At 49.5% G+C, this 25,099-nt stretch overlaps 1 protein-coding gene across 1 annotated transcript in view; it reads left to right on the top strand.

Annotated features, from left to right (window-relative positions):
* Nucleotides 1–16,619, top strand: part of LOC144936710 (T-box transcription factor TBX20-like) — a 28,798-nt gene extending 12,179 nt beyond the window's left edge. The window contains 7 exon segments of the mRNA XM_078863845.1: nucleotides 3,193–3,397; nucleotides 3,818–3,982; nucleotides 4,910–5,018; nucleotides 7,668–7,826; nucleotides 14,430–14,506; nucleotides 15,396–15,511; nucleotides 16,234–16,619. Coding sequence (XP_078719971.1) covers nucleotides 3,193–3,397; nucleotides 3,818–3,982; nucleotides 4,910–5,018; nucleotides 7,668–7,826; nucleotides 14,430–14,506; nucleotides 15,396–15,511; nucleotides 16,234–16,619 — 1,217 coding nt within the window.
* Nucleotides 16,620–25,099: the final 8,480 nt, after the last annotated feature.

Genomic DNA, 25,099 nt, shown 5'->3' with positions numbered 1-25,099 from the left:
TGTTGGATCACCTTCAGGAAGACTTTCAGCACGTGGCTCATCAAGCTTATCAGTCTGTAGTCCTCGCATTTCCGGCTTGTTGCTTTCTTTGGTATGGCCACAAAGATAGATTGTAGCCAGTCGGATGGAATTTTATTGCCATTGTATATTTGATTGTACCAATTAGTCAGTTGTCGTTTGTTGTTACTGTCTAATAGTTTGAGCAATTCTACATGGATTGTGTCGGGCCCGCACGCTTTGCCTGACTTAGCTGTTTTGATTGCATGTTCTACTTCTGATGTTAAAATGTGTAGAGCGTCTTTCGACATCTGTTGGTCTTTTTCTGCAGATGTTCTCGCGGCGCCATAGAGCTTGTGTATATAGTTTGTCCAGGTGTCCATTTTTCCTGTTTATTTAGGATTGGTTGGTTGTTGTCCGCATACAATGTAGCTGTTGAGGCTGGTCTGTAGATGTTACCAGCTTCTTTGAGCTTCTTGTGCAGAGTAAAATTGTCATGTTTTTTAATTAGTTCTTCAATCTCGGCGCATTGTTCTTCCATCCACTTTTCTTTTGCCTGTCGGATTGCTTCTCTGATCTTCTGTTGCATTTGTTTGTACTTCTCCAAGTTGTTATTTTTGTACATTCTTCGTTTGCTCATTAGATCGAGAATACAATGTGTCATCCATCGTTGTTTCTTTTTCGGTGGCTGATGTCCCAGCATGACTTCTGTTGTTTCTGTGATGCATTGTTTGAACGAGCGCCAGTACTCCTGAACATCTGCTGTTTCTGTTGTTATTGAGCGGATGCTATCGTTGAGATGTTGCTGTACTTGTCTTTTATCGGCGCTGTTCTTCAGTTTCTCCAGGTCTGCTCGTCTCGTCTTTGTACATTGTATTGATCGCAATTTGAGTCTTATTGTAGCTGTTACTGGGTTATGATCTGACGATATATCAGCTCCAGGGTAGGGTTTTGCTGTAATCACACTGGACTTAAACCTGATGTTAATTAGGATATAATCGATTTGGTTCCTGACGATGTTGTTGTCGGAGTCTTGCGGCGAGGTCCACGTGTACAGTCGTCGAGGTGGTAATTGGAACCACGTGTTAGCAATACTGAAACGTTCTTCTTGGCAGAATTGAACCAGTCTGTCGCCTCGTTCATTCCGTGTTCCGAGTCCGTGTTCTCCGACAATGTTCTGCATTCGACCGTGGCCAACCTTGGCGTTGAAGTCGCCGAGGATTATAGTGATGTCTTGCTTCTTCAGCGGCTTCAGCGTGTTGGTTAGTTGCTCATAGAACGATTCGATTTCATGATCTTGTTTATCTGCTGTTGGAGCATAAACCTGTAGAATGTTCACGTTGACTTTGTTGCCTGCTAATTGTAGTAGTGCTATTCGTTCTGATACTGGGGTAAAGTTGTTGACTTTATTCGCTAATTTCTTGTGTACTATAAAGGCGACACCGTATGTTTGTTTGGTGTTTTCTTCTCCTCCGGAGCAGAAGATGTGGTGTTCACTCGATATAAACTTTTTTGTTCCAGGCCATTTAGTTTCGCTTAGACCGATTATGTTGATTTTAAGTCGACCCATTTCTTGTATGACATTGGCTAGTTTTCCTGCTTTAAGTAAACTTCTAACGTTCCAAGTTGCTACTTTGAAAGGGTTCTTTGACACAAGCTCGGAGATTCTTAGCACCCCTGTCCTATTTAAAGGACGCCGATACTCAGGGCCTTTGTTGATTTTGCTTGTCATCATTGAAGTTTTCAAGGGAGAAATAATCCAAGTAGTTTCCTTTGCTTTCTTGGATCACAATTTATTTGAAAAGGTCATGTGGGGACCTTTCGAAACGGGTTTTGTCTGACATCATACACCACCATAATTATGGACCAGTTCGTGGCTCACTTTGCTCTCAACGAACACATTACTTAAACTTTTGCCTTTACGATGATGAAAACACGGCTCCGCTGGGTGGGTTGTGTCGTGCGACCAAGGGGAAGGAAGACCTAAGAGGAGATGATGCGAGACTGTCAGAGCAGATCTTGGAGGTCGCTGCATGTGCAACGGTGGCGGGATCCGGCAGAGGGGAGAAGCATGGCGAGTGAGTTGTGGTGGTGGCTTCAACGGCTATGGCCATGATTCCATCTTGATCTATCATTCAAAACCACCCTTTTAATGTGTTTCTGTAACTCTGACCGAATCAATGGGACTGTGTTGGAACGTTGCGTTTTCATAGTCCCACTGAGAGGGCGTCCACCACCCTTGTGTTTTCAAGTCAACCAGAACCCAGATACATCCTTCTCAAAACTACTGCACCTGCCAACCATTCACTCAATTGCGAGACTCCCGAAACACTCTGACACCGCCATAACTGAGCATACGTGAGGATGTGTTTGTGACTCAGCCTCAAAAGAGTACTTTGTGTGGTGTGTAAACGTTGCCACGGGGGAGACAAAGGCGGTTGGGCGTGGTGTTGGCCACCTACCCCCTCGTGTGCCGTTGCCGGTCTTCATAGGTGATCGCTAACAGCACTTTTCCCAAAAGGCTGTTAAGGCTATACGGGGGTCTTTGTCTTCTGATTCTGCATGGAAGTGTGGCATGGGCTAGAGTCGGTACCATGCGTGTGCCCGTCTGTAGTCGTGCAGGTTATACCATAGGCACTAAGCGCTCAGTGCCATCACCTGGCAGTCATGCACATTGGCCCAGGTTTCAGCAACATCTTCAGATCAGCATTAACGCAAGAGCGAGGATTTGATTCTGTTCTCTTTCTGGTGGTGATGACTATTACATATTGCAATCTGAAACTCGTGTCCCAGATAATGGCTAGGTCACGAGGTCCCAATCTCCCTTGTACAATGTCCATTGACTCATCACCTTCAACATCAGCCATCGTCAACCCAATGCTGGATTAGGGCCTCCCCAAGCCACTTGCAGTTCGCACGAGCTTCAACAATCCATCCAGAATCCGAATCTTTAAGCTGGAGGGATCCGACGAGCGATGGGGCTCTTTTTGACGAGGATTGATTTTGTCAATCCATTTCCCTGGTGGACGTGTTCAGATGCATCTCATTGCTGTTATTATTCTTGACCATGGTCCGTATATCATCCCTTTTAGCCATGACGTGTAATGCCCAAGCTCACTTTTCTTAACTGTGTGTATGTTGTCATGCTGTGTGATTTGTGATGCACATGGACACACACTCTCACCACACCTTCAGCTTACGGGTCTGCAGAGGCTGGAGAGGTAGGAGCTCACAAAGAGGACACAATTCTGGCTCCTAAGGACTTGTACCAGCGCAGAAACTCCGCCGCCCCCTGCAGTGACCAGGAGCTGACGCGCATCGCGTGCGCCTTGGAGACCAAGGAGCTGTGGGACAAGTTCCATGAGCTGGGCACCGAGATGATCATCACCAAGTCTGGCAGGTGAAACACGAATGTTTGCCATTTTGCAAAAAACAGGCAGATAAGTAGTTTATATTCTGTATGTTAAGTGCATACAAACTTAATTATTTATGAACATAGAGAAATATCGTCAGTCATGATCTATCCACTGCTGGGTGAAGGCCTTGCCACGCTGTTGCCTTCCTTCGCGATCACCTTCTAGACACAACCTCATGGGGCCTCTAACCTTGATCATAATTTTACCCAGTAGGGCTTACTAACCATCGTCTTTTAAGATATTTAACTGGAATTGTCACACTATTCTATGCATAACCCAAAACTGCTTCCTAGCCAAGGACTCAAGATAAATCACCGATTGTTCACTATTGCATCCGCCAGTCCCTGTAGTGAGTGACAGATTGTCTCTAGGGCCCACGCGCTTGTTCTGTGATGTCATGGCAGGCGCATGTTCCCGACGATCCGCGTGTCACTGAGCGGGGTGGAGCCGGACGCGCGCTACATCGTGCTCATGGACATCATACCGGTGGACCACAAGCGCTACCGCTATGCCTACCACCGCTCTTGCTGGCTCGTCGCAGGAAAAGCAGACCCGCCTCTGCCTTCTAGGTGCATAAAGATAGCTCAGTGCCTCTCCCTAGAGTGAACGTGATGCTGAAGTCAGCAGCTGGGGAATCGCGTGAGACATGAAACGTTAACAACTCAACACTGCACAGTTACATTTAGGAGAAGGAATTCCAATCAATGAATCAGTTTTAGGTCAAAGTCGAAGTCTTTTCTGGCTCAAATGAGTATTGAGGCGGTGCTCAACTCCTGTCGACAGTCCTAAGCCAGTGGAAGGAATTCCACCTTCCTATGGTATCCATAGGACAACCACTGTTGAAATCCCTACAAACCAACCAGGATGTAAACTTGGAACCTTGTGACTGTGAGCAGCTCCGCTTGGCCAGTTAGTAACAAGACAAACTACCAATTAAATGGTGTTGAATCTTTAATGTGTGAAGTCCCTTGACCTCACTGCTGCAGTACCAGCTGATAACCCTCGATTTAAACTATGTTATAATGCATATCCTTGCCGTGCGTAGGTATGTTCCACACATCTACGCCAGTATCTTTAAAGTGTTATACGAATATTACCGTCATGGTCGTTTAATCGTAAATAAAAAAAAATGCTGAAAATTCATAGTGATCGATGGCTATATTCTGTAAAATATATGACTACAAACATATGTTTGAAAAATATTTTACTAGAATACACTCCAAACAATCAAAAGTAACTGAGTCATCTGGTCACATTTTTTCACTAAATGCTGCTTTTCAAAAGACCGAATGCTGCCTTGAGCTGCTGAAAAGTTTTAAAATGATCGATGTTAACTTAAAGAAAGCCACTTGGTTCAATATGAGCATTTTGCACAATGTTTAGCAAGAATAATTATACTTGAAAAGCATCTCGATGCATATATGTGCACAACGTAGCTGTTTTCACTAATGCGCACAGAGCGAGGACACTACGAACTGAGCCCCCGTGTGTTGCAGGCTTTACGTGCACCCCGACTCGCCCTTCACTGGGGAGCAGCTCCTCAAGCAGAGTGTCTCCTTTGAGAAGCTCAAGCTCACGAACAACGAGCTGGATCAGCACGGACACGTGAACTTCTCAACCAGCACAGCACCCTCCTCATGTCACACTCACTCAGACCCCCTTCACACCACACTCCCTGTGTCACACTCACTCACACCCCCTTCACACCACACTCCCTGTGTCACACTCACTCACACCCCCTTCACACCACACTCCCTGTGTCACACTCACTCAGACCCCCTCCACACCACACTCCCTGTGTCACACTCACTCACACCCCCTTCACACCACACTCCCTGTGTCACACTCACTCAGACCCCCTCCACACCACACTCCCTGTGTCACACTCACTCAGACCCCCTTCACACCACACTGCCTGTGTCACACTCACTCACACCCCCTCCACACCACACTCCCTGTGTCACACTCACTCAGACCCCCTCCACACCACACTCCCTGTGTCACACTCACTCACACCCCCTTCACACCACACTCCCTGTGTCACACTCACTCAGACCCCCTCCACACCACACTCCCTGTGTCACACTCACTCACACCCCCTCCACACCACACTCCCTGTGTCACACTCACTCACACCTCCTTCACACCACACTCCCTGTGTCACACTCACTCACACCCCCTCCACACCACACTCCCTGTGTCACACTCACTCACACCCCCTCCACACCACACTCCCTGTGTCACACTCACTCACACCCCCTTCACACCACACTCCCTGTGTCACACTCACTCACACCCCCTCCACACCACACTCCCTGTGTCACACTCACTCACACCCCCTCCACACCACACTCCCTGTGTCACACTCACTCACACCCCCTTCACACCACACTCCCTGTGTCACACTCACTCACACCCCCTCCACACCACACTCCCTGTGTCACACTCACTCACACCCCCTTCACACCACACTCCCTGTGTCACACTCACTCACACCCCCTTCACACCACACTCCCTGTGTCACACTCACTCACACCCCCTCCACACCACACTCCCTGTGTCAACACTCACTCACACCCCCCTCACACCACACTCCCTGTGTCACACTCACTCACACCCCCTCCACACCACACTCCCTGTGTCACACTCACTCACACCTCCTTCACACCACACTCCCTGTGTCACACTCACTCACACCCCCTTCACACCACACTCCCTGTGTCAACACTCACTCACACCCCCCTCACACCACACTCCCTGTGTCACACTCACTCACACCCCCTCCACACCACACTCCCTGTGTCACACTCACTCACATCCCCTCCACACCACACTCCCTGTGTCACACTCACTCACACCCCCTTCACACCACACTCCCTGTGTCACACTCACTCACACCCCCTCCACACCACACTCCCTGTGTCACACTCACTCACACCCCCTTCACACCACACTCCCTGTGTCAACACTCACTCACACCCCCCTCACACCACACTCCCTGTGTCAACACTCACTCACACCCCCCTCACACCACACTCCCTGTGTCAACACTCACTCACACTCCCTTCACACCACACTCCCTGTGTCACACTCACTCACATCCCCTCCACACCACACTCCCTGTGTCACACTCACTCACACCTCCTTCACACCACACTCCCTGTGTCACACTCACTCACACCCCCTTCACACCACACTCCCTGTGTCAACACTCACTCACACCCCCCTCACACCACACTCCCTGTGTCAACACTCACTCACACCCCCCTCACACCACACTCCCTGTGTCAACACTCACTCACACTCCCTTCACACCACACTCCCTGTGTCACACTCACTCACATCCCCTCCACACCACACTCCCTGTGTCACACTCACTCACACCCCCTTCACACCACACTCCCTGTGTCACACTCACTCACACCCCCTCCACACCACACTCCCTGTGTCACACTCACTCACACCCCCTTCACACCACACTCCCTGTGTCAACACTCACTCACACCCCCCTCACACCACACTCCCTGTGTCAACACTCACTCACACCCCCCTCACACCACACTCCCTGTGTCAACACTCACTCACACTCCCTTCACACCACACTCCCTGTGTCACACTCACTCACATCCCCTCCACACCACACTCCCTGTGTCACACTCACTCACACCTCCTTCACACCACACTCCCTGTGTCACACTCACTCACACCCCCTTCACACCACACTCCCTGTGTCAACACTCACTCACACCCCCCTCACACCACACTCCCTGTGTCAACACTCACTCACACCCCCCTCACACCACACTCCCTGTGTCAACACTCACTCACACTCCCTTCACACCACACTCCCTGTGTCACACTCACTCACATCCCCTCCACACCACACTCCTCATGTCACACTCACTCACACCCCCTTCACACCACACTCCTCATGTCACACTCACTCACACTCCCTTCACACCACACTCCCTGTGTCAACACTCACTCACACCCCCTTCACACCACACTCCCTGTGTCACACTCACTTACATCCCCTCCACACCACACTCCTTGTGTCACACTCACTCACATCCCCTCTACAGACCCGCATGTCACACAGACTCACGTCCCCTTGTTTCGTGTGTTTAGTTTGTTGTCCTTCCCCACACCTCCGGTTAGCACGGTTGTCTACGTAAGGTGCAAAGGAAGTTCAACATACACACACTACGCTCCAATTAACGCCTACTAATGAGTGTACTCGTTTGTTTGTTGCAGATCATCTTGAACTCGATGCACAAGTATCAGCCACGTGTCCACATCATCAAGAAGAAGGAGCACACGGCGTCCATGCTGAACCTCAAGTCTGAAGAGTTCCGCACATTCGTCTTCCTGGAGAGTGTCTTCACAGCTGTGACAGCGTACCAGAACCAGCTGGTGAGTGACGCTACCTGATGTTATTAGCATACAGTACATCGCTTCAAGTCACGCACTCACACAAGGCGTGATTCACTCTGACTGCACAACTCGTTATGAAGGTGGAATCATCCAAAGTTTTGTTAAAATTTGTGCTAAGTTCGTACGGAACCGCACCTGGTGCATTTCCATTGGAACAGGAGCGAGACAGTTCTGTAACTCTGTTATATCTGAGAAATAGACGTGATTAAAGTCAACCAGAGATCAGTTATAACATGGCACGGTCTTCTAAAATGTGACATCTATGAGAGCTAAGTTGTCTCCTTTACATATACAATTATAGCCCTAATATATTATACAAGTGACTGTGAAACAATTAGCTAAATATTCGCTCATATAATGGAATTTGAGTGTATGTTATCTGTTATACAGATGGTCCCGTTTATCCAGTCCCCTGGCTGTTTTACAAGGGAGATATGTGGTGCTTGAGTACAGCAGCAACAAATCAAATACAGAAACGCCAAAATTGCAGAGAACTAGTACACAGAGTCCTTCAGGGATATTGCACAACTCACGAAAAAGGTAAATAACGGTCGTAAATGAAACACACGAAAATAAAAAGTGCAAATATTATGAGAGCACGAGGCGAAGGCGAGGTACATGTGCAAACAAGCGCTATATTCTCGTGTGAAAAAGATCCCCTATGTAGCCGACACAGGCTGTTGGCGCAAATGCTGTTAGCGAGCACCTATATAGGCCGACACAGTACACAAAGTGCTGGGTGGCCAGCACCATGCCCGGCCGCCTTTATCTCCCCAGTGGGGATGTGTCTGTGACATCAACGTACGTAAATAAAAAGGGTGCAAACATATGGGAGCAAGAGGCGACATAAAAGGTGCAGGCGCAGGTGCAAGCATACTTTGTGTTGCGGCCTGATATGGAAATAAAGAGGGGACTGAGGGGATGAATAAACGTGGAGCAGCAAAGCGGAACGACTTTACAATTGTCCCCAAGGTGGGTGTGTTACACCTCGCTGCCAGCTACAGAGGGTGGGCTGCGAGGCAAGCTCGAGGGAGACGAAGTGAGTAGCCAATGGCGATGTTGAGCTCACCAGGAATGTTCTGCCAACATTGAAATGGTCCACTGGCGTTCCGAGAGCTTGAAATCCTATTGACCAGCGCCATGGAACCCTGGTCACCAGCGCCATGGAACCCTGGTCACCAGTGCCATGGAACCCTGGTCACCAGCGCCATGGAACCCTGGTGACCAGCGCCATGGAACCCTGGTCACCAGTGCCATGGAACCCTGGTCACCAACGCCATGGAACCCTGGTCACCAGCGCCATGGAAACCTGGTCACCAACGCCATGGAACCCTGGTGACCAGCGCCATGGAACCCTGGTGACCAGCGCCATGGAACCCTGGTCACCAACGCCATGGAACCCTGGTCACCAGCGCCATGGAAACCTGGTCACCAGCGCCATGGAACCCTGGTGACCAGCGCCATGGAACCCTGGTCACCAGTGCCATGGAACCCTGGTCACCAACGCCATGGAACCCTGGTCACCAGCGCCATGGAACCCTGGTGACCAGCGCCATAGAACCCTGGTCACCAGTGCCATGGAACCCTGATCACCAACGCCATGGAAACCTGGTCACCAACGCCATGGAACCCTGGTCACCAGCGCCATGGAACCCTGGTCACCAGCGCCATGGAACCCTGGTGACCAGCGCCATGGAACCCTGGTCACCAGTGCCATGGAACCCTGGTCACCAGCGCCATGGAACCCTGGTGACCAGCGCCATGGAACCCTGGTCACCAGCGCCATGGAACCCTGATCACCAGCGCCATGGAACCCTGGTGACCAGCGCCATGGAACCCTGGTGACCAGCGCCATGGAACCCTGGTGACCAGCGCCATGGAACCCTGGTCACCAGCGCCATGGAACCCTGGTCACCAACGCCATGGAACCCTGATCACCAGCGCCATGGAACCCTGATCACCAACGCCATGGAACCCTGGTCACCAACGCCATGGAACCCTGGTCACCAGCGCCATGGAACCCTGATCACCAACGCCATGGAACCCTGGTCACCAACGCCATGGAACCCTGGTCACCAACGCCATGGAACCCTGGTCACCAACGCCATGGAACCCTGGTCACCAGCACCATGGAACCCTGATCACCAACGCCATGGAACCCTGGTCACCAACGCCATGGAACCCTGATCACCAGCGCCATGGAACCCTGATCACCAACGCCATGGAACCCTGATCACCAACGCCATGGAACCCTGGTCACCAACGCCATGGAACCCTGATCACCAGCGCCATGGAACCCTGATCACCAACGCCATGGAACCCTGGTCACCAACGCCATGGAACCCTGGTCACCAGCGCCATGGAACCCTGGTCACCAACGCCATGGAACCCTGGTCACCAACGCCATGGGACCCTGGTCACCAGCGCCATGGAACCCTGGTCACCAACGCCATGGAACCCTGGTCACCAACGCCATGGAACCCTGGTCACCAGCACCATGGAACCCTGATCACCAACGCCATGGAACCCTGGTCACCAGCGCCATGGAACCCTGGTCACCAACGCCATGGAACCCTGATCACCAACGCCATGGAACCCTGGTCACCAGCGCCATGGAACCCTGGTCACCAACGCCATGGAACCCTGGTCACCAACGCCGTGGAACCCTGGTCACCAACGCTATGGAACCCTGGTCACCAGCACCATGGAACCCTGGTCACCAACGCCATGGAACCCTGGTCACCAACGCCATGGAACCCTGGTCACCAGCGCCATGGAACCCTGATCACCAACGCCATGGAACCCTGGTCACCAACGCCATGGAACCCTGGTCACCAGCACCATGGAACCCTGATCACCAACGCCATGGAACCCTGATCACCAACGCCATGGAACCCTGGTCACCAGCGCCATGGAACCCTGGTCACCAACGCCATGGAACCCTGATCACCAACGCCATGGAACCCTGGTCACCAACGCCATGGAACCCTGATCACCAACGCCATGGAACCCTGGTCACCAACGCCATGGAACCCTGGTCACCAACGCCATGGAACCCTGATCACCAACGCCATGGAACCCTGGTCACCAGCGCCATGGAACCCTGGTCACCAGCGCCATGGAACCCTGATCACCAACGCCATGGAACCCTGGTCACCAACGCCATGGAACCCTGGTCACCAACGCCATGGAACCCTGATCACCAACGCCATGGAACCCTGATCACCAGCGCCATGGAACCCTGGTCACCAGCGCCATGGAACCCTGGTCACCAGCGCCATGGAACCCTGGTCACCAACGCCATGGAACCCTGGTCACCAACGCCATGGAACCCTGGTCACCAGCGCCATGGAACCCTGGTCACCAGCGCCATGGAACCCTGATCACCAACGCCATGGAACCCTGATCACCAACGCCATGGAACCCTGGTCACCAGCGCCATGGAACCCTGGTCACCAACGCCATGGAACCCTGGTCACCAACGCCATGGGACCCTGGTCACCAGCGCCATGGAACCCTGGTCACCAACGCCATGGAACCCTGGTCACCAACGCCATGGAACCCTGGTCACCAGCACCATGGAACCCTGATCACCAACGCCATGGAACCCTGGTCACCAGCGCCATGGAACCCTGGTCACCAACGCCATGGAACCCTGATCACCAACGCCATGGAACCCTGGTCACCAGCGCCATGGAACCCTGGTCACCAACGCCATGGAACCCTGGTCACCAACGCCATGGAACCCTGGTCACCAACGCTATGGAACCCTGGTCACCAGCACCATGGAACCCTGGTCACCAACGCCATGGAACCCTGGTCACCAACGCCATGGAACCCTGGTCACCAGCGCCATGGAACCCTGATCACCAACGCCATGGAACCCTGGTCACCAACGCCATGGAACCCTGGTCACCAGCACCATGGAACCCTGATCACCAACGCCATGGAACCCTGATCACCAACGCCATGGAACCCTGGTCACCAGCGCCATGGAACCCTGGTCACCAACGCCATGGAACCCTGATCACCAACGCCATGGAACCCTGGTCACCAACGCCATGGAACCCTGATCACCAACGCCATGGAACCCTGATCACCAACGCCATGGAACCCTGATCACCAACGCCATGGAACCCTGGTCACCAGCGCCATGGAACCCTGGTCACCAACGCCATGGAACCCTGGTCACCAACGCCATGGAACCCTGATCACCAACGCCATGGAACCCTGGTCACCAGCGCCATGGAACCCTGGTCACCAGCGCCATGGAACCCTGATCACCAACGCCATGGAACCCTGGTCACCAACGCCATGGAACCCTGGTCACCAACGCCATGGAACCCTGATCACCAACGCCATGGAACCCTGATCACCAGCGCCATGGAACCCTGGTCACCAGCGCCATGGAACCCTGATCACCAACGCCATGGAACCCTGGTGACCAGCGCCATGGGACCCTGGTCACCAGCGCCATGGAACCCTGGTCACCAACGCCATGGAACCCTGGTCACCAGCGCCATGGAATCCTGGTGACCAGCGCCATGGAACCCTGGTCACCAACGCCATGGAACCCTGGTCACCAGCGCCATGGAACCCTGGTCACCAGCGCCATGGGACCCTGATCACCAACGCCATGGAACCCTGGTCACCAACGCCATGGAACCCTGGTCACCAACGCCATGGAACCCTGGTCACCAGCGCCATGGAACCCTGGTGACCAGCGCCATGGAACCCTGGTCACCAACGCCATGGAACCCTGGTCACCAGCGCCATGGAATCCTGGTCACCAGCGCCATGGAACCCTGATCACCAACGCCATGGAACCCTGGTCACCAACGCCATGGAACCCTGATCACCAACGCCATGGAACCCTGGTCACCAACGCCATGGAACCCTGGTCACCAGCGCCATGGAACCCTGGTGACCAGCGCCATGGAACCCTGGTCACCAACGCCATGGAACCCTGGTCACCAGCGCCATGGAATCCTGGTCACCAGCGCCATGGAACCCTGATCACCAACGCCATGGAACCCTGGTCACCAACGCCATGGAACCCTGGTCACCAGCGCCATGGAACCCTGGTCACCAGCGCCATGGAATCCTGGTCACCAGCGCCATGGAACCCTGATCACCAACGCCATGGAACCCTGATCACCAACGCCATGGAACCCTGGTCACCAACGCCATGGAACCCTGGTCACCAGCGCCATGGAACCCTGGTCACCAGCGCCATGGAACCCTGGTCACCAGCGCCATGGAACCCTGATCACCAACGCCATGGAACCCTGGTCACCAACGCCATGGAACCCTGATCACCAACGCCATGGAACCCTGGTCACCAGCGCCATGGAACCCTGATCACCAACGCCATGGAACCCTGGTCACCAACGCCATGGAACCCTGGTCACCAGCGCCATGGAACCCTGGTCACCAGCGCCATGGAATCCTGGTCACCAGCGCCATGGAATCCTGGTGACCAGCGCCATGGAACCCTGGTCACCAGCGCCATGGAACCCTGGTCACTAGCGCCATGGAACCCTGGTCACCAGCGCCATGGAACCCTGATCACCAACGCCATGGAACCCTGGTCACCAGCGCCATGGAACCCTGATCACCAACGCCATGGAACCCTGGTCACCAGCGCCATGGAACCCTGGTGACCAGCGCCATGGAACCCTGGTGACCAGCGCCATGGAACCCTGGTGACCAGCGCCATGGAACCCTGGTGACCAGCGCCATGGAACCCTGGTGACCAGCGCCATGGAACCCTGGTGACCAGCGCCATGGAACCCTGGTGACCAGCGCCATGGAACCCTGGTGACCAGCGCCATGGAATCCTGGTGACCAGCGCCATGGAACCCTGGTGACCAGCGCCATGGAGACAGCAGGAGGCTCACTGTGGTCTGGGAGTCCTCTTCCTGTCCTCCTCACGTACCTTAGCTGCTTCCTCCACTGCAGTATGGGATTTTATATCATTGCAATGAATTTATTTTACAAATCTATAGCTTGTCCGTAGATATTTAAATAAGATAATGTTATTGTTAGTTTTATTCCATTCAGAGCCATAGCCATTGTTAGGATATTTTTTTTAATATTTAGGCAATATATCATGTTTTATGTTAAATATCAATTATTTGATTAAGATCGCAAGTTTCTTTGATTTAATATTAATGGCATCGTTCCTGCATTTTCCTCAGAGCTCCCTCACAACAGGGATGATTGATTCAGTTTGGTCTCACCGGATGTAAAGAAAGAGAATATATACATTATAAAAAACATTCAAGTGTATTAAATATAATGAAAAAAAATTACTCATTTATTATACAGCTAAGCATTCCATTGTGAATGGAGGAGTTTTAAATGATATAAATTATAATACGACATACATTTTGATATTCAAGATATCTATCGATTTGGCCCTTGACAGAAATAATACATTTAAATCAGCTGCTGCATGTTATACCATTCAACTGTCTCAGTAGCATATTACTTAAGTGAAAATGTTTGAGATATTGATGAAATCAGAGCAAGCCTGTGTAATGGACCTGACCCATGCTTTGTGTGTCACTGTGCGTACAGATTACCAAACTAAAGATCGATAGCAACCCATTCGCAAAAGGGTTCAGAGACTCTTCAAGACTCAGTGACCTGGAAAGGTATGAATTGCACTCGTGTTTCAAATAGTGGCATTTTCTGTCAGAATGTTTATAATCTGAGAAAGAGAAGAACACGGCATTTTGTTCGCTGGAGCAGAACTTGTGTGTTAACATTGATCATTAAAGGAGGGGTATATTGGCGCAGAGTTATCTAAACAAAACAAGGCAGTCAGGTAGTTTCAAGTTCAAGTTGATTTTGTTTTACCAGGTGAGAACTCAAGAGACCTGGATTAGTCTCATTTGTAAGAGTGAGTGACCTGGGTCACCAAAGTGATAAAAGCAACATTAGAGGGCAATAATGAAGCGAATATAAATGAAATTACAGCGAAAACAATCATCACATTATAAAATACCTCAAAAATAGTTTTACAAATAAAAAATGTAAATATTCTAGATTTGAAGCTCTCTGTACCTGTGTTACTCTCTATGTATCTTGGTGATATATGTCTGCTTATATGTCTATCTATAGTTTTTCTGGTTAGAATTTTTGTTGCTATTGCATTTATACCAGATGATGATTGCTTGTGTTGCAATCGAAACGTCGTGATTTTTATTTTTATTTTATTTTACTTTTATTAATTTTAATTTTTACCTACGTGACTTTACCGAAAAAACATAAGAATAAAAATGTAAATATATTTTGCACAAAAACTCGTCTTAGAATTACTGATCATACAATAAAGTTAAAGATATATCAACATGGAATGAGGGTGATTATTGAATGTGTACATACGATACATGTCAAAGGCAATTGCAAGTGAAGTTAAGTGTTCTACATTGATGTGCAGCAAACAGTGATAGATGGTAAATGCATGTTGATAAGCATTGACCCAGAGCCCCAAGAAGACGCGACCTCATGGCTGTGCGGATCTTGTGTCCATGGGGCCAGGGACAGCGTGGAGAGCTTGATACAGAAACACACTTATGCCAGGTCGCCCATCCGGGCCCTGTCTGGGGAAGGTGACGTCTACCCTTGTGATGACGATCAGGGCTCTCAGTCCAAAGGTGAGTGTGGGTGATGAGCAACTTGGGTGTGTGAATGGTCTGCAGAGAATAACTTCATGTGTCCCGGATGCCAATACAGTTTCACATGAGGTGTGAATGGGTGAAGTTGACAATATCCTCAAGTTTTGTTACAACTAAGCAATTTCCAAATGAAATGCGGGAAAACTGTTGCCCCCTGTTGCCACTAAGTGTGGTGGTTGTGGTGGCAGAGTGGTTAGCACAGTGTGCTATAGACCCAACGACCTCAGTCAGGTTCCTGACCACAACGGTGGTGAGTGAGATCTTAACTGGTTCCACCTCCATTCTTCATCCTCATGGTGGAGTATCGTGAGGGGAGGATTGCATCCTCCTATGGATTTACAAAGCGCCCTAAAGTTTGATGTATAATTGTCTACTATCGTGTGCTCTGTGGCTTAGAGGTGGGGTGAGCGGTTTATAATCGAAAGATTGCAAGTTTAAATCCTGCTTGGGAGTTTACTCGGCCCATCATCCCTCTCGGGTTAATAAAATGAGTGTCACTTTGTACGGAAGTCAACAGTTGTCCTATGGGTAGATATTACCTCGCCATAAGGATGTGTAATTTCCACCATTAACTCAGGGCCGTAAACAGGAGATGATCACCGCCTCAATGCTCATTTGAACATAAAATGGCTTGAAATTTAAGCAAATAATTACGCCATCAAATACATTGAATCTTACAGTTATTTCTCTCTTGCATGCAGTGCCAGTCTTCTCGCATACCAGTGGCGTGACGCTAAGTGCCTGGGTAAGTCATGCAGGGCTCCCTGTCTTCCAGCCTTCAGTGGCATCCCATCCGGGGCCAGCACCCCACCCTCCTCCCTACAGTCAACTGGGGGTCCACCTCGCAGCTGCTGCCGCAGCCGCTACAGCCGCTGCCGGAAACGCGGCTGGTGCCCCAGCCCCGGCACACGCTGCAGGAGCCCTACAGGCCACGAGTCGGATGAACCTGGCTGGGCCACCGCAGGGTGCTCCTCCTCTATTTCCCACTTGCCCCGTGCCTCGCTATCACCACCTTTTCCAGCAAGGCCCTTACGAATCAACGCAGAGACTCAGGAACCACAATGCCATCATGACACCGTTCGTGTAAACTCCTTAAGTGTTCCAGTCATTACAATACCTGGTATATTGACATTGCAGAGCACTCTTTTTCAAAATCAGTAGGTAAGAAGTGTATGTACAAGCTATAATCAACATTTGCTAATAGTAATGAAAATAGGCATTGCATTTTGCTGATAACCAGTCAAAAAACATACAGTACTGTAATGCCATATTTTCGCACTAAAAAACAAATACTAACCCCACCAATCTGTCAAGCAGGGGGGTTTGAACAACACCACATTCACTATTGATGTGAACATTGTTCTTGAGAATGTTTTCCACAAGCACGTGTTCCAGATGTGTGTGTGCGGATCATAGTTGAGTAATGTCTTTAAATTTACATTCATTTAAAATGATTATTTAAAAAAGAATGTAATTCCATTGTGACCGACACTAAGCATACTGACTTCTGGTCATATGTAACCAACATTTACACAACATTTATCAATTTAGCATTTGTGCATCGACAATAAATGTCGTTTGCTTAAGTACAAGTGGAGTATATTTACATATATTAAAATGATATTTAAAAAAATTTGACCTTTGCCAATTAGCAGCATGCTAAAGTATGATAAAAGCCTTCACAACTGACACCTGGGAAGGCCTTCATCCAATAGCGGATTGATAAGGGTCGTGAATTACTATGATTTCCTGTATTCTATGTTAATGAAAGTTGTTTTACCTTTTAAAAATCTCTTAAACTATTGTTATTTTACCAGGTAATGCTGACTGAGCTATTTAGCTCTTTTTCAGAAGCGACAACTACAAGCACCAGACACATCTCTATGGAGAAAAATATAAATTGCACCTTTGTGTAAAATTTGGTGACGGAGCTCAAAAGCCAAACTTTGTAGCTACAGAGGTGGTAACCCAGGTTTCAGTTCCAACAACTCCAGAGATGACAAGAGACACTGTAGTGTAGGCCAAAGTCACTATTATTTCTGTTGTTTATATTCCTATTGTGTTTGACTTGATTGATGGTTCTCTGATTTGAAGATTCAGGTCTCATCTTAACCATATTCCCATTACACTCGTCACACTGTGAGTGTTATATTCATTGGCTACTGTAGTGATGTGAGCTGCAATACATTTTGCAGGGAATTCCCAATATTATTTCAGAAACTGCCAATCACCCATTCTTCCCTACGGTGTGTGTGGTCTCACAGAGTAAGAAAACGAGTTTGAACACTTTCATACAGTTACACATAGACTATGATCAAATTTTAGTATTTATCTTCGGCTAAATTGTCTTGAGATTCAATCATATTCAGAGACTTTGTAAATCCAAAATATGCTGTATTTTCGAAAATGTTAAACGTGTATTTTTATTTGCAACACAAAAGTTGTTACATTTTTTTCTGTAATGTGATCATTATTTCTGAATGGTATTGTAGCTTTCACTTCACTTGGTACTGCTGGTTGCTCTGTACAATTAACACAAATAACAATGCTGATTCTATGACAACTATTGCGTGCAAATTGCAGGAGTATACAGAACGGTCTATGACTAATTTATTATCCATTGATTCGTATCGTCAAAGCGGATCCTCATCACACAGTCGAAGCACTACATAGTAGTCTCCAGATGATACATTTAGGTGTACTGCAAGTGCAAGTTGTTATCGTAAATGTTCTCAAATTGCACCATGCACGATATGTCTACACCTTCAATTATTACCACGATCACTACCGCATGGCAATGGGAAAGGTTCCCTGTTTGCACTTGAGGAGGCGTTCAATGCCTGCACAACACTGCATCCCAACAGAACAACTGTGGCAAAATGTTAACTCCCTCCCCTAGTTTGTAGGAGGCCATAGGTTCGATCCCGATCCCGACCCTGACAACTGTATATTTTGAGTTTGCATGTTCTCTCCGTGGTTGTGTGGATTTTTCTCCCTCCATATTGAGAAGCATGCATTAAGAGTATGTGGTGTTTATCCATGTACACAGGGCAAGGTACTTTATCACGCTATCGTGTGTGGCTAGGTCGCTTCTGAAAGGGAACTGTGTCACTTAGTAGGTCTTACCTGGTAAAAGAAAAAGTTTAGTTTAGTTTAATTCACCTACGAACTATATTATGCAAGATCATGTTGCTGCTTTTGAATGTATCATAGTTTACTTTCAGTCAAAGCATCACATTGACATGTGCATTATTCAACAACCTCGTAATTTACTGTATAATGTAATTGTATTTTTATTCCATTGAGCGAATAATGTGTTACCATTATAAATAATGACCAGAAAAGTTTAATTTCCATAAGGATTAACAACTTAGTAATTTGAAAACTTGCAAACTCGGTAAAACCAGGCAACGTGACAGAGACACTTGGCAACCAATAGCCATGTATGGCTGAATGTGGAGAGGCAGACACGTGCACGTCATTACACCTGCAAATAGGCAACATACAGAAAGCAACATGCAAACGTAAGTGTCAACTATTGGCACTGCTCACAGAAACGTTGTTAATGAAGACACTATCTACTAGAAACAAAATACTTGGCGTAATGTCCAACTATTGTATTTAAAGCGCAATGCAGCACTTACACAGGTGACTAAACACCTCTTCGAGACCCAAACAGCGGACAACTCCTGGCTCTCGAAGACACCGGTGGGTCATCAACCGCCTCGCACCAACAAGCTGATGAGCACAGCTTCACGAATGGGAAATTAAAGACAAGACACACAGCAGTGCGAGTATGGCCATGCAACCCAAACTGTGGACCACAGAGTGAAGCGCTTTAGCTTGCACTCTTTCAGTGGAGGAATGGAAAAACCACACCAACTTTCTGCTGAAGCTGTCTCGTGGCCAGATGACTTCGAGATTGGTATGGAGCGTCTGAACATACTACCACACGCAAGATGATAGGTGACTATTGGCTTATCCTGTGCTCAAACTATGTGGTGCATTTTCGAGTTTTAACTTTTTTTGAAAAACAGATGGACATCATTCATTGTGTGTTTATTCGGGGGCACGCCTCGGGCAGCCATGGACTTGATTATGGACTTTTAAATGGTGACATGTATATGCACGCTATTAATTTAACACATGCACCACTTTATGTACCAAAGCACACCTGTTACTTTGTTTGGGAGGTGTTCACGCATGTCTGTATAAATGATTTTGTTATTTATGTGCTCATGGGTAGTTGTGAGCTGTCTTTATGAAGCTGTGTGACCAGGGCATACAAACGGTGTAGACTCTCCATTCATGTGGAAATGCAACGATTGAAAAACCCATATTTGATGGTTACACCTCGACATCAAGCGGCTATGCGTAGGACCCAAGATATTAAACTTGCATCTCATAGGATTCTCTGCCACCACTTCCTGGGAGTGGAAACGGAGAATCGAAAGATGTGAAGGACGGTACAATGATGGCCTGCAGGAGGGCTGGAGCCAAATGGTCAGGGCACTTGCCACTCCACGATGATTGGATCGCCACCAGCTTTTGTAAGAATTAACTACAGTGCAGCATCAGTTTAACACGTAGTGCAGCATCATTCCCCAAAGTATACATCAATCATTTTGATGACATATCTTAATGCACAGTGCCATGGAATTGGGACTCCTAAAAATGGAATTGGAACTCCCGTAACTCCAATTATGGGTTAGTATTATGGCTATGGGGTTAGGGCTATCGGGTTGAGCTGGATGTTTATTATACTCTCGGTTCCACACACGTCATGTGATGGCCGCTTGTGGACAACGGCACAACTACAGCTGCTGCATCGCAAGGAACAAAATAACCGAGCAGAACAACAGCCTCCAACCTCTCCACGTAAACAATGCGAGTGGCTCTATTCATCCCGTCATCAGCCTTCTGAGAGTGCATCTCGGCGGCATAGATTCAACACAAGCAACACCTTGGACGGGCTACGTCACTCATTGTCTCATCAGCAGTGAGGCTCGCTTGAACCAACGCTAGTGATCTGCCAGATGTTGTTGTCAGGGAACCACTCCGTGAGATATGGGTCCGAGTGAACGCAGGAGCTCGAGTCTGCTCTTGCTGATGCCACTGCAGCGCACGGACACGCGGTGCCCTCTCAAGGGCGAATTGTTGGGTGAAGTTGCGTTGGTAGCGGCGCACGACCGAAATTCACAACAAACTCAGCGCATCCGTCCATAACCCTGTGGCATTCAGAGAACAACGCGTACAGGCGACGTTTCGGGCAATGGCCCTTCTGTCAAGACTAGCGGCTCGCCTCTTCAGAAGCACCTCCGATTTTCCCCGCACCTCCGATTAGCTCGGTTGGCTACATACGGTGCGAAAGAAATTCAACATACATGCACGAGAGGACCACCTTTCACCCCGAGTGGCCGTGTCAGTGCGTGGCCTCGTTCCGCGACCTCTAGTGGTGGAGGTGGGAATGGGACTTGAGCCCTGGGAAGAGGAGGCCTCCTCGTTAGCTAAACGACTGAACCAACGATGCCCGTTAAATAACTGAATCAACATGGAAGCCCGCTAAATAACCTGACCAGTATGGACGCCTGCTAAATAACGTAACCAACCCCACCGAAAGATCGTAACCTTGTCGTGGTGGTTGGGTTTATGTGTTCCAATGACCCTCAGAGCTATGTCGCCTGGAGCATTGTACTCCTGCTCGGGTCTCCTTTGGCGAACACGTCTGGGTGGGTGGGTAGGTTCCAGACACATAACGGTTCAAACAAAAGCCCCTTCTGAATGGTTATGAAATACCAAAATCAAAAAACCTCTTCCGGATAACGTATACTGGGACACCCCCCTGGAGCCAGGCCTGGGGGTGGTGTTCGCCGGCAAGCACCTGCTGGCCGGGTGACCCATGTAACCTGGTCGGGCCCAGCCTGAAATGGCTACGTGGTGCCATCCTGAGGGCCCACCATCCTCTAGGGGGAAGGAGCCGGTGCTGGTGGAGAAGGTGGAAAGGTATCTCACCTCCACACACATCATTGTTACTGGAACCAAACCTTTCGATCGGGAATGGTCTTTCTCCTTTTCGGGAGTAACCCCTGGTGAGAGGCCCCGGGTGGATGTGGGGATACTCACAAGGCCCTGGCTGGATGCTGTTCAGTTGGAGTTCATCCCAGTAGACGAGAGGGTCGCCTCAATGAGACTTCCAGTCTCAGAAAGGAAAACTCTGACTGTTGTTTGTGCTTATGCTCCAAACAGCAGTTCAGAGTATTTGGCCTTCTTGGAGACGGTGGGTGCAGTACTCGATAGAGTGCCGCCCACCGACTCCATAATCTTACTGGGCGACTTCAATGTTCACGTGGGAAACGATGGAGATGCCTGGAGAGGCGTAATTGGGAGGAATGCCCCCCCCCCTGATCTGAGCCCGAATGGTGATATGTTACTGGAATTCTGTGCTAGTCACAAAATGTCAATAACACCATGTTCGAGCACAGAGCACCTTGGGCTGAAGGTCAATGATTGACTTTGAAGTTGTATCATTGTACCTCATGCCGTATGTTCTGGACACTCGGGTGAAGAGAGGGGCAGAGCTGTCAACTGATCACCACCTAGTGGTAAATTGGATCCGACGCTTGGGGCACTGACCAGATAGATGTGAAAGGCCCAAACGAATAGTGCGAATTTTATGGGAACGTCTGTCGGAGAACCCAGTGCCGAAAGATTTCAACTTCCACCTGCGGAAAGGTCTTTTTCAGGACCTCAATTGTCGATGCAGCTGCAAAAGCTATGGCCTTAAGGCAGTTGGTGCCCATCATGGCGGCAACCCCAACCTCCTGGTAGACACCAGTGGTGAGAGAAGCTGTCAAGTTGAAGAAGGAGGCTTTCCGACCTATGCTCAGAAAAAGGTCTCCTAACTCAATTGAGAGGTACCGGCTTGCCAAGAGGGTGGCAGTAGTAGCAGTCGCTGAAGCAAATGCCCAGGCGTGGGAGGAGTTTGGAGAGGCCATGGAGAGGGACTACCGGGCAGCCTCAAAGATGTTCTGGCAAACAATCCAACGGCTTAGGAGGGGTCGACGGGACATGGCTCAAGCTGCTCTCGGTAAGGTGGCGTAACATTGAACTCAACTAAGGAGATAATCAAAAAGTGAAAGGGAAACTTTGAGGAGCTCAACTCGGTGGACATGCCCTCCTCTCAGGAGGCAGCCCTGGCAACAGCTGGGGGGTTCGGATACATTACGACTGCTGTAGTCGCTGTGGCGGTCGAGGGCCTTTGTAGCAGCAAAGTTGCTGGGTGGACAAGATTCTCTCAAAGTTGTTGAAAGCGCTGGACAGTCATGCAGTGTAGTGGTTAACACGCCACTTCAATGTTGCATGGAAGGTGGGTACAGTACCTCTGGAATGGCAAGCTGGGGTCGTGGTCCCCATTTTTAAGAAAATGGGACCAGAGGGTGTGCTCCCACCACAGAGGGATCACACACTCCTCTGCGTCGCAGGTAAAGCCGACGCCGGAGTGCTGGAGAGGAGGCTCTGCCCGGTGGTCGAGTCTCAGATTCAGGAGGAACGATGCGGATTCCATCAGGGATGTGGAACAATGGACCAGCTCTGTTTCCTCTCACATATTTGAGGGGTCATGGGAGAATGCTTTTCCAGTCTACCTCTGCTTCGTAGACTTGGAGAAGGCATATGACCGTGTTCCCGGGAATGTTTTGTGGGAGATGCTGCGGGAGTATGATGTACCGGTGCCATTTGTGTGTGCTATCTGGTCTGTCTATTCCCGGAGTGAGAGCTGTGTCCATAATTCTTGGTGTTAAATCAAAGTCGTTCACTCCACCAAGGGTCCGTCTTGTCTCCACTCCTGTTTGTGATTTTCATGGACACTATATGAAGGTGCAGCCGTGGTATGGAGAGTATCCGTTACGGGGCATGGAGGTGGTGTCGCTGCTTTTTGCAGATAACCGTTGTCATTTCCAGCATGCACTTTAACAATTTGATGCCGAGTGTGAAACGGCTAGTGTGAGGATCAGGACCTCCAAATCTGAGGCCATGGTTCACGCCCGGGAGACGATGGTAGGGCTCTCCAGGTGAGGGGGGAACAGCTGCCCTTAGTGGAGAAGTGTAAGTACCTCGGGGTTTCTTTCGCGAGCGATGGTAAGTAGGAGTGGGAAATCGGCCGGCGGATCGGTGCAGCGTCCAAAGTGATGCAGGCGCTGTACCGTTCCGTGGTAGTGAAGCTGGAGCTGAGTTCTAGAACAAAACTCTCGGTTTACAAGTCGATCTACGTTGCTTTGAGTAATGACCGAAATGATGAGATCACGGGCATAAGGGGTTAGGGGTTAGTGTTAGAGTTAGGGGTTAGGGTTTAGGGTTACGGGCACAAGGGGTTAGGGTTTAGGGTTACGGGCACAAGGGGTTAGGTTAGGGTTAAGGGTTAGGGTTTAGGGTTAGGGGTTAGGGTTACAGGCACAAGGGGTTAGGGTTTAGGGTTAGGGGTTAGGGATTAGGGGTAGGGTTTAGGATTAGGGGGTTAGGATTAGGTGTTAGGGATTATGGTTTAGGGTTATGGTTATGGGTTAGGAGTTAGGGTTTGGGTTAGGGTTTGCGTTAGGGTAAGGGTTAGGATTAGCGGTTAGGGTTAGAGCTTAGGGGTTAGGGGTTAGGGTGAAGGTTAAGGGATTAGGGTTATGGGTTAGGGGTAGCATTAGTGGTTAGGGTTAGTTAGGGTTAGGGGTTAGGTTTATGGGTTATAGGTTAGGAGTTAGGGTTAGGGGTTAGTTTGAGGGGTTAGGGTTAGGTTTAGGGGTTAGAGTTAAGTTGTTATGGGTTAGGGTTAGGAGTTAGTTTGAGGGGTTAGGGTTAGGGGTTAGGGTTACGGTTAAGTTGTTATGGTTATGGGTCAGGGTTATGGTAAGGGGTTTGGGTTAGGGTTTACAGTTAGGGCTCCATATTTCCGACTAAGTCCTCTCCGGCACATCTGGCAACAACATTACCAACCTGCAGCGTGTACAAAATTATTTGGCAGGCGTCATGAAGGGTACTGCAAAATCCAACCATGTCTGTCCAGTGCTCATCGAACTCCATTGGCTTCCTGTTGCTGAACTCAGACATCATAAGGTTGCACTCATTACATACAAAGCGCTTGCCACAAATAAACCACAATACGTTGCTGATATCATCAAAGACCATAAACCATCACGCAAACTCTGGTCATCCTCGCAGCAGCTTTTGGCTCGTCATCGAATAAAGACGGTATCTGCATTGCACGCTTTCAGATGCACTTCTGCAGCCGTCTGGAATGTTTTTCCTTCCGATATTAGGAAGTCACTGGAGCTACGCAATTTTAAAATCCAGACTTAAAATACATTTTCTTTAGAATTGCTTTTTGTGCTTAGTTTGTTGTCCTTCCCCCGCACCTCCGATGAGCATGGTTGGCTATGTACGGTGTGAAAGAAGTTCAACATACACACCAACATGGACACTCGCTAAATAACCTAACCAACATGGAAACTCGCTGCAATAACTTAACCAGCATGGTCTTGTCGCGCCACCGTGTGGTCACGTGGTACAACTGCAGTGCCTGTC

Source organism: Lampetra fluviatilis, chromosome 17 (assembly GCF_964198595.1).
Source record: "Lampetra fluviatilis chromosome 17, kcLamFluv1.1, whole genome shotgun sequence".
Classification (NCBI taxonomy): Eukaryota; Metazoa; Chordata; class Hyperoartia; order Petromyzontiformes; family Petromyzontidae; genus Lampetra; species Lampetra fluviatilis.
The sequence above is the reverse complement of the archived record's forward strand: the minus strand, read 5'-3'. Positions and strand labels throughout refer to the sequence as shown.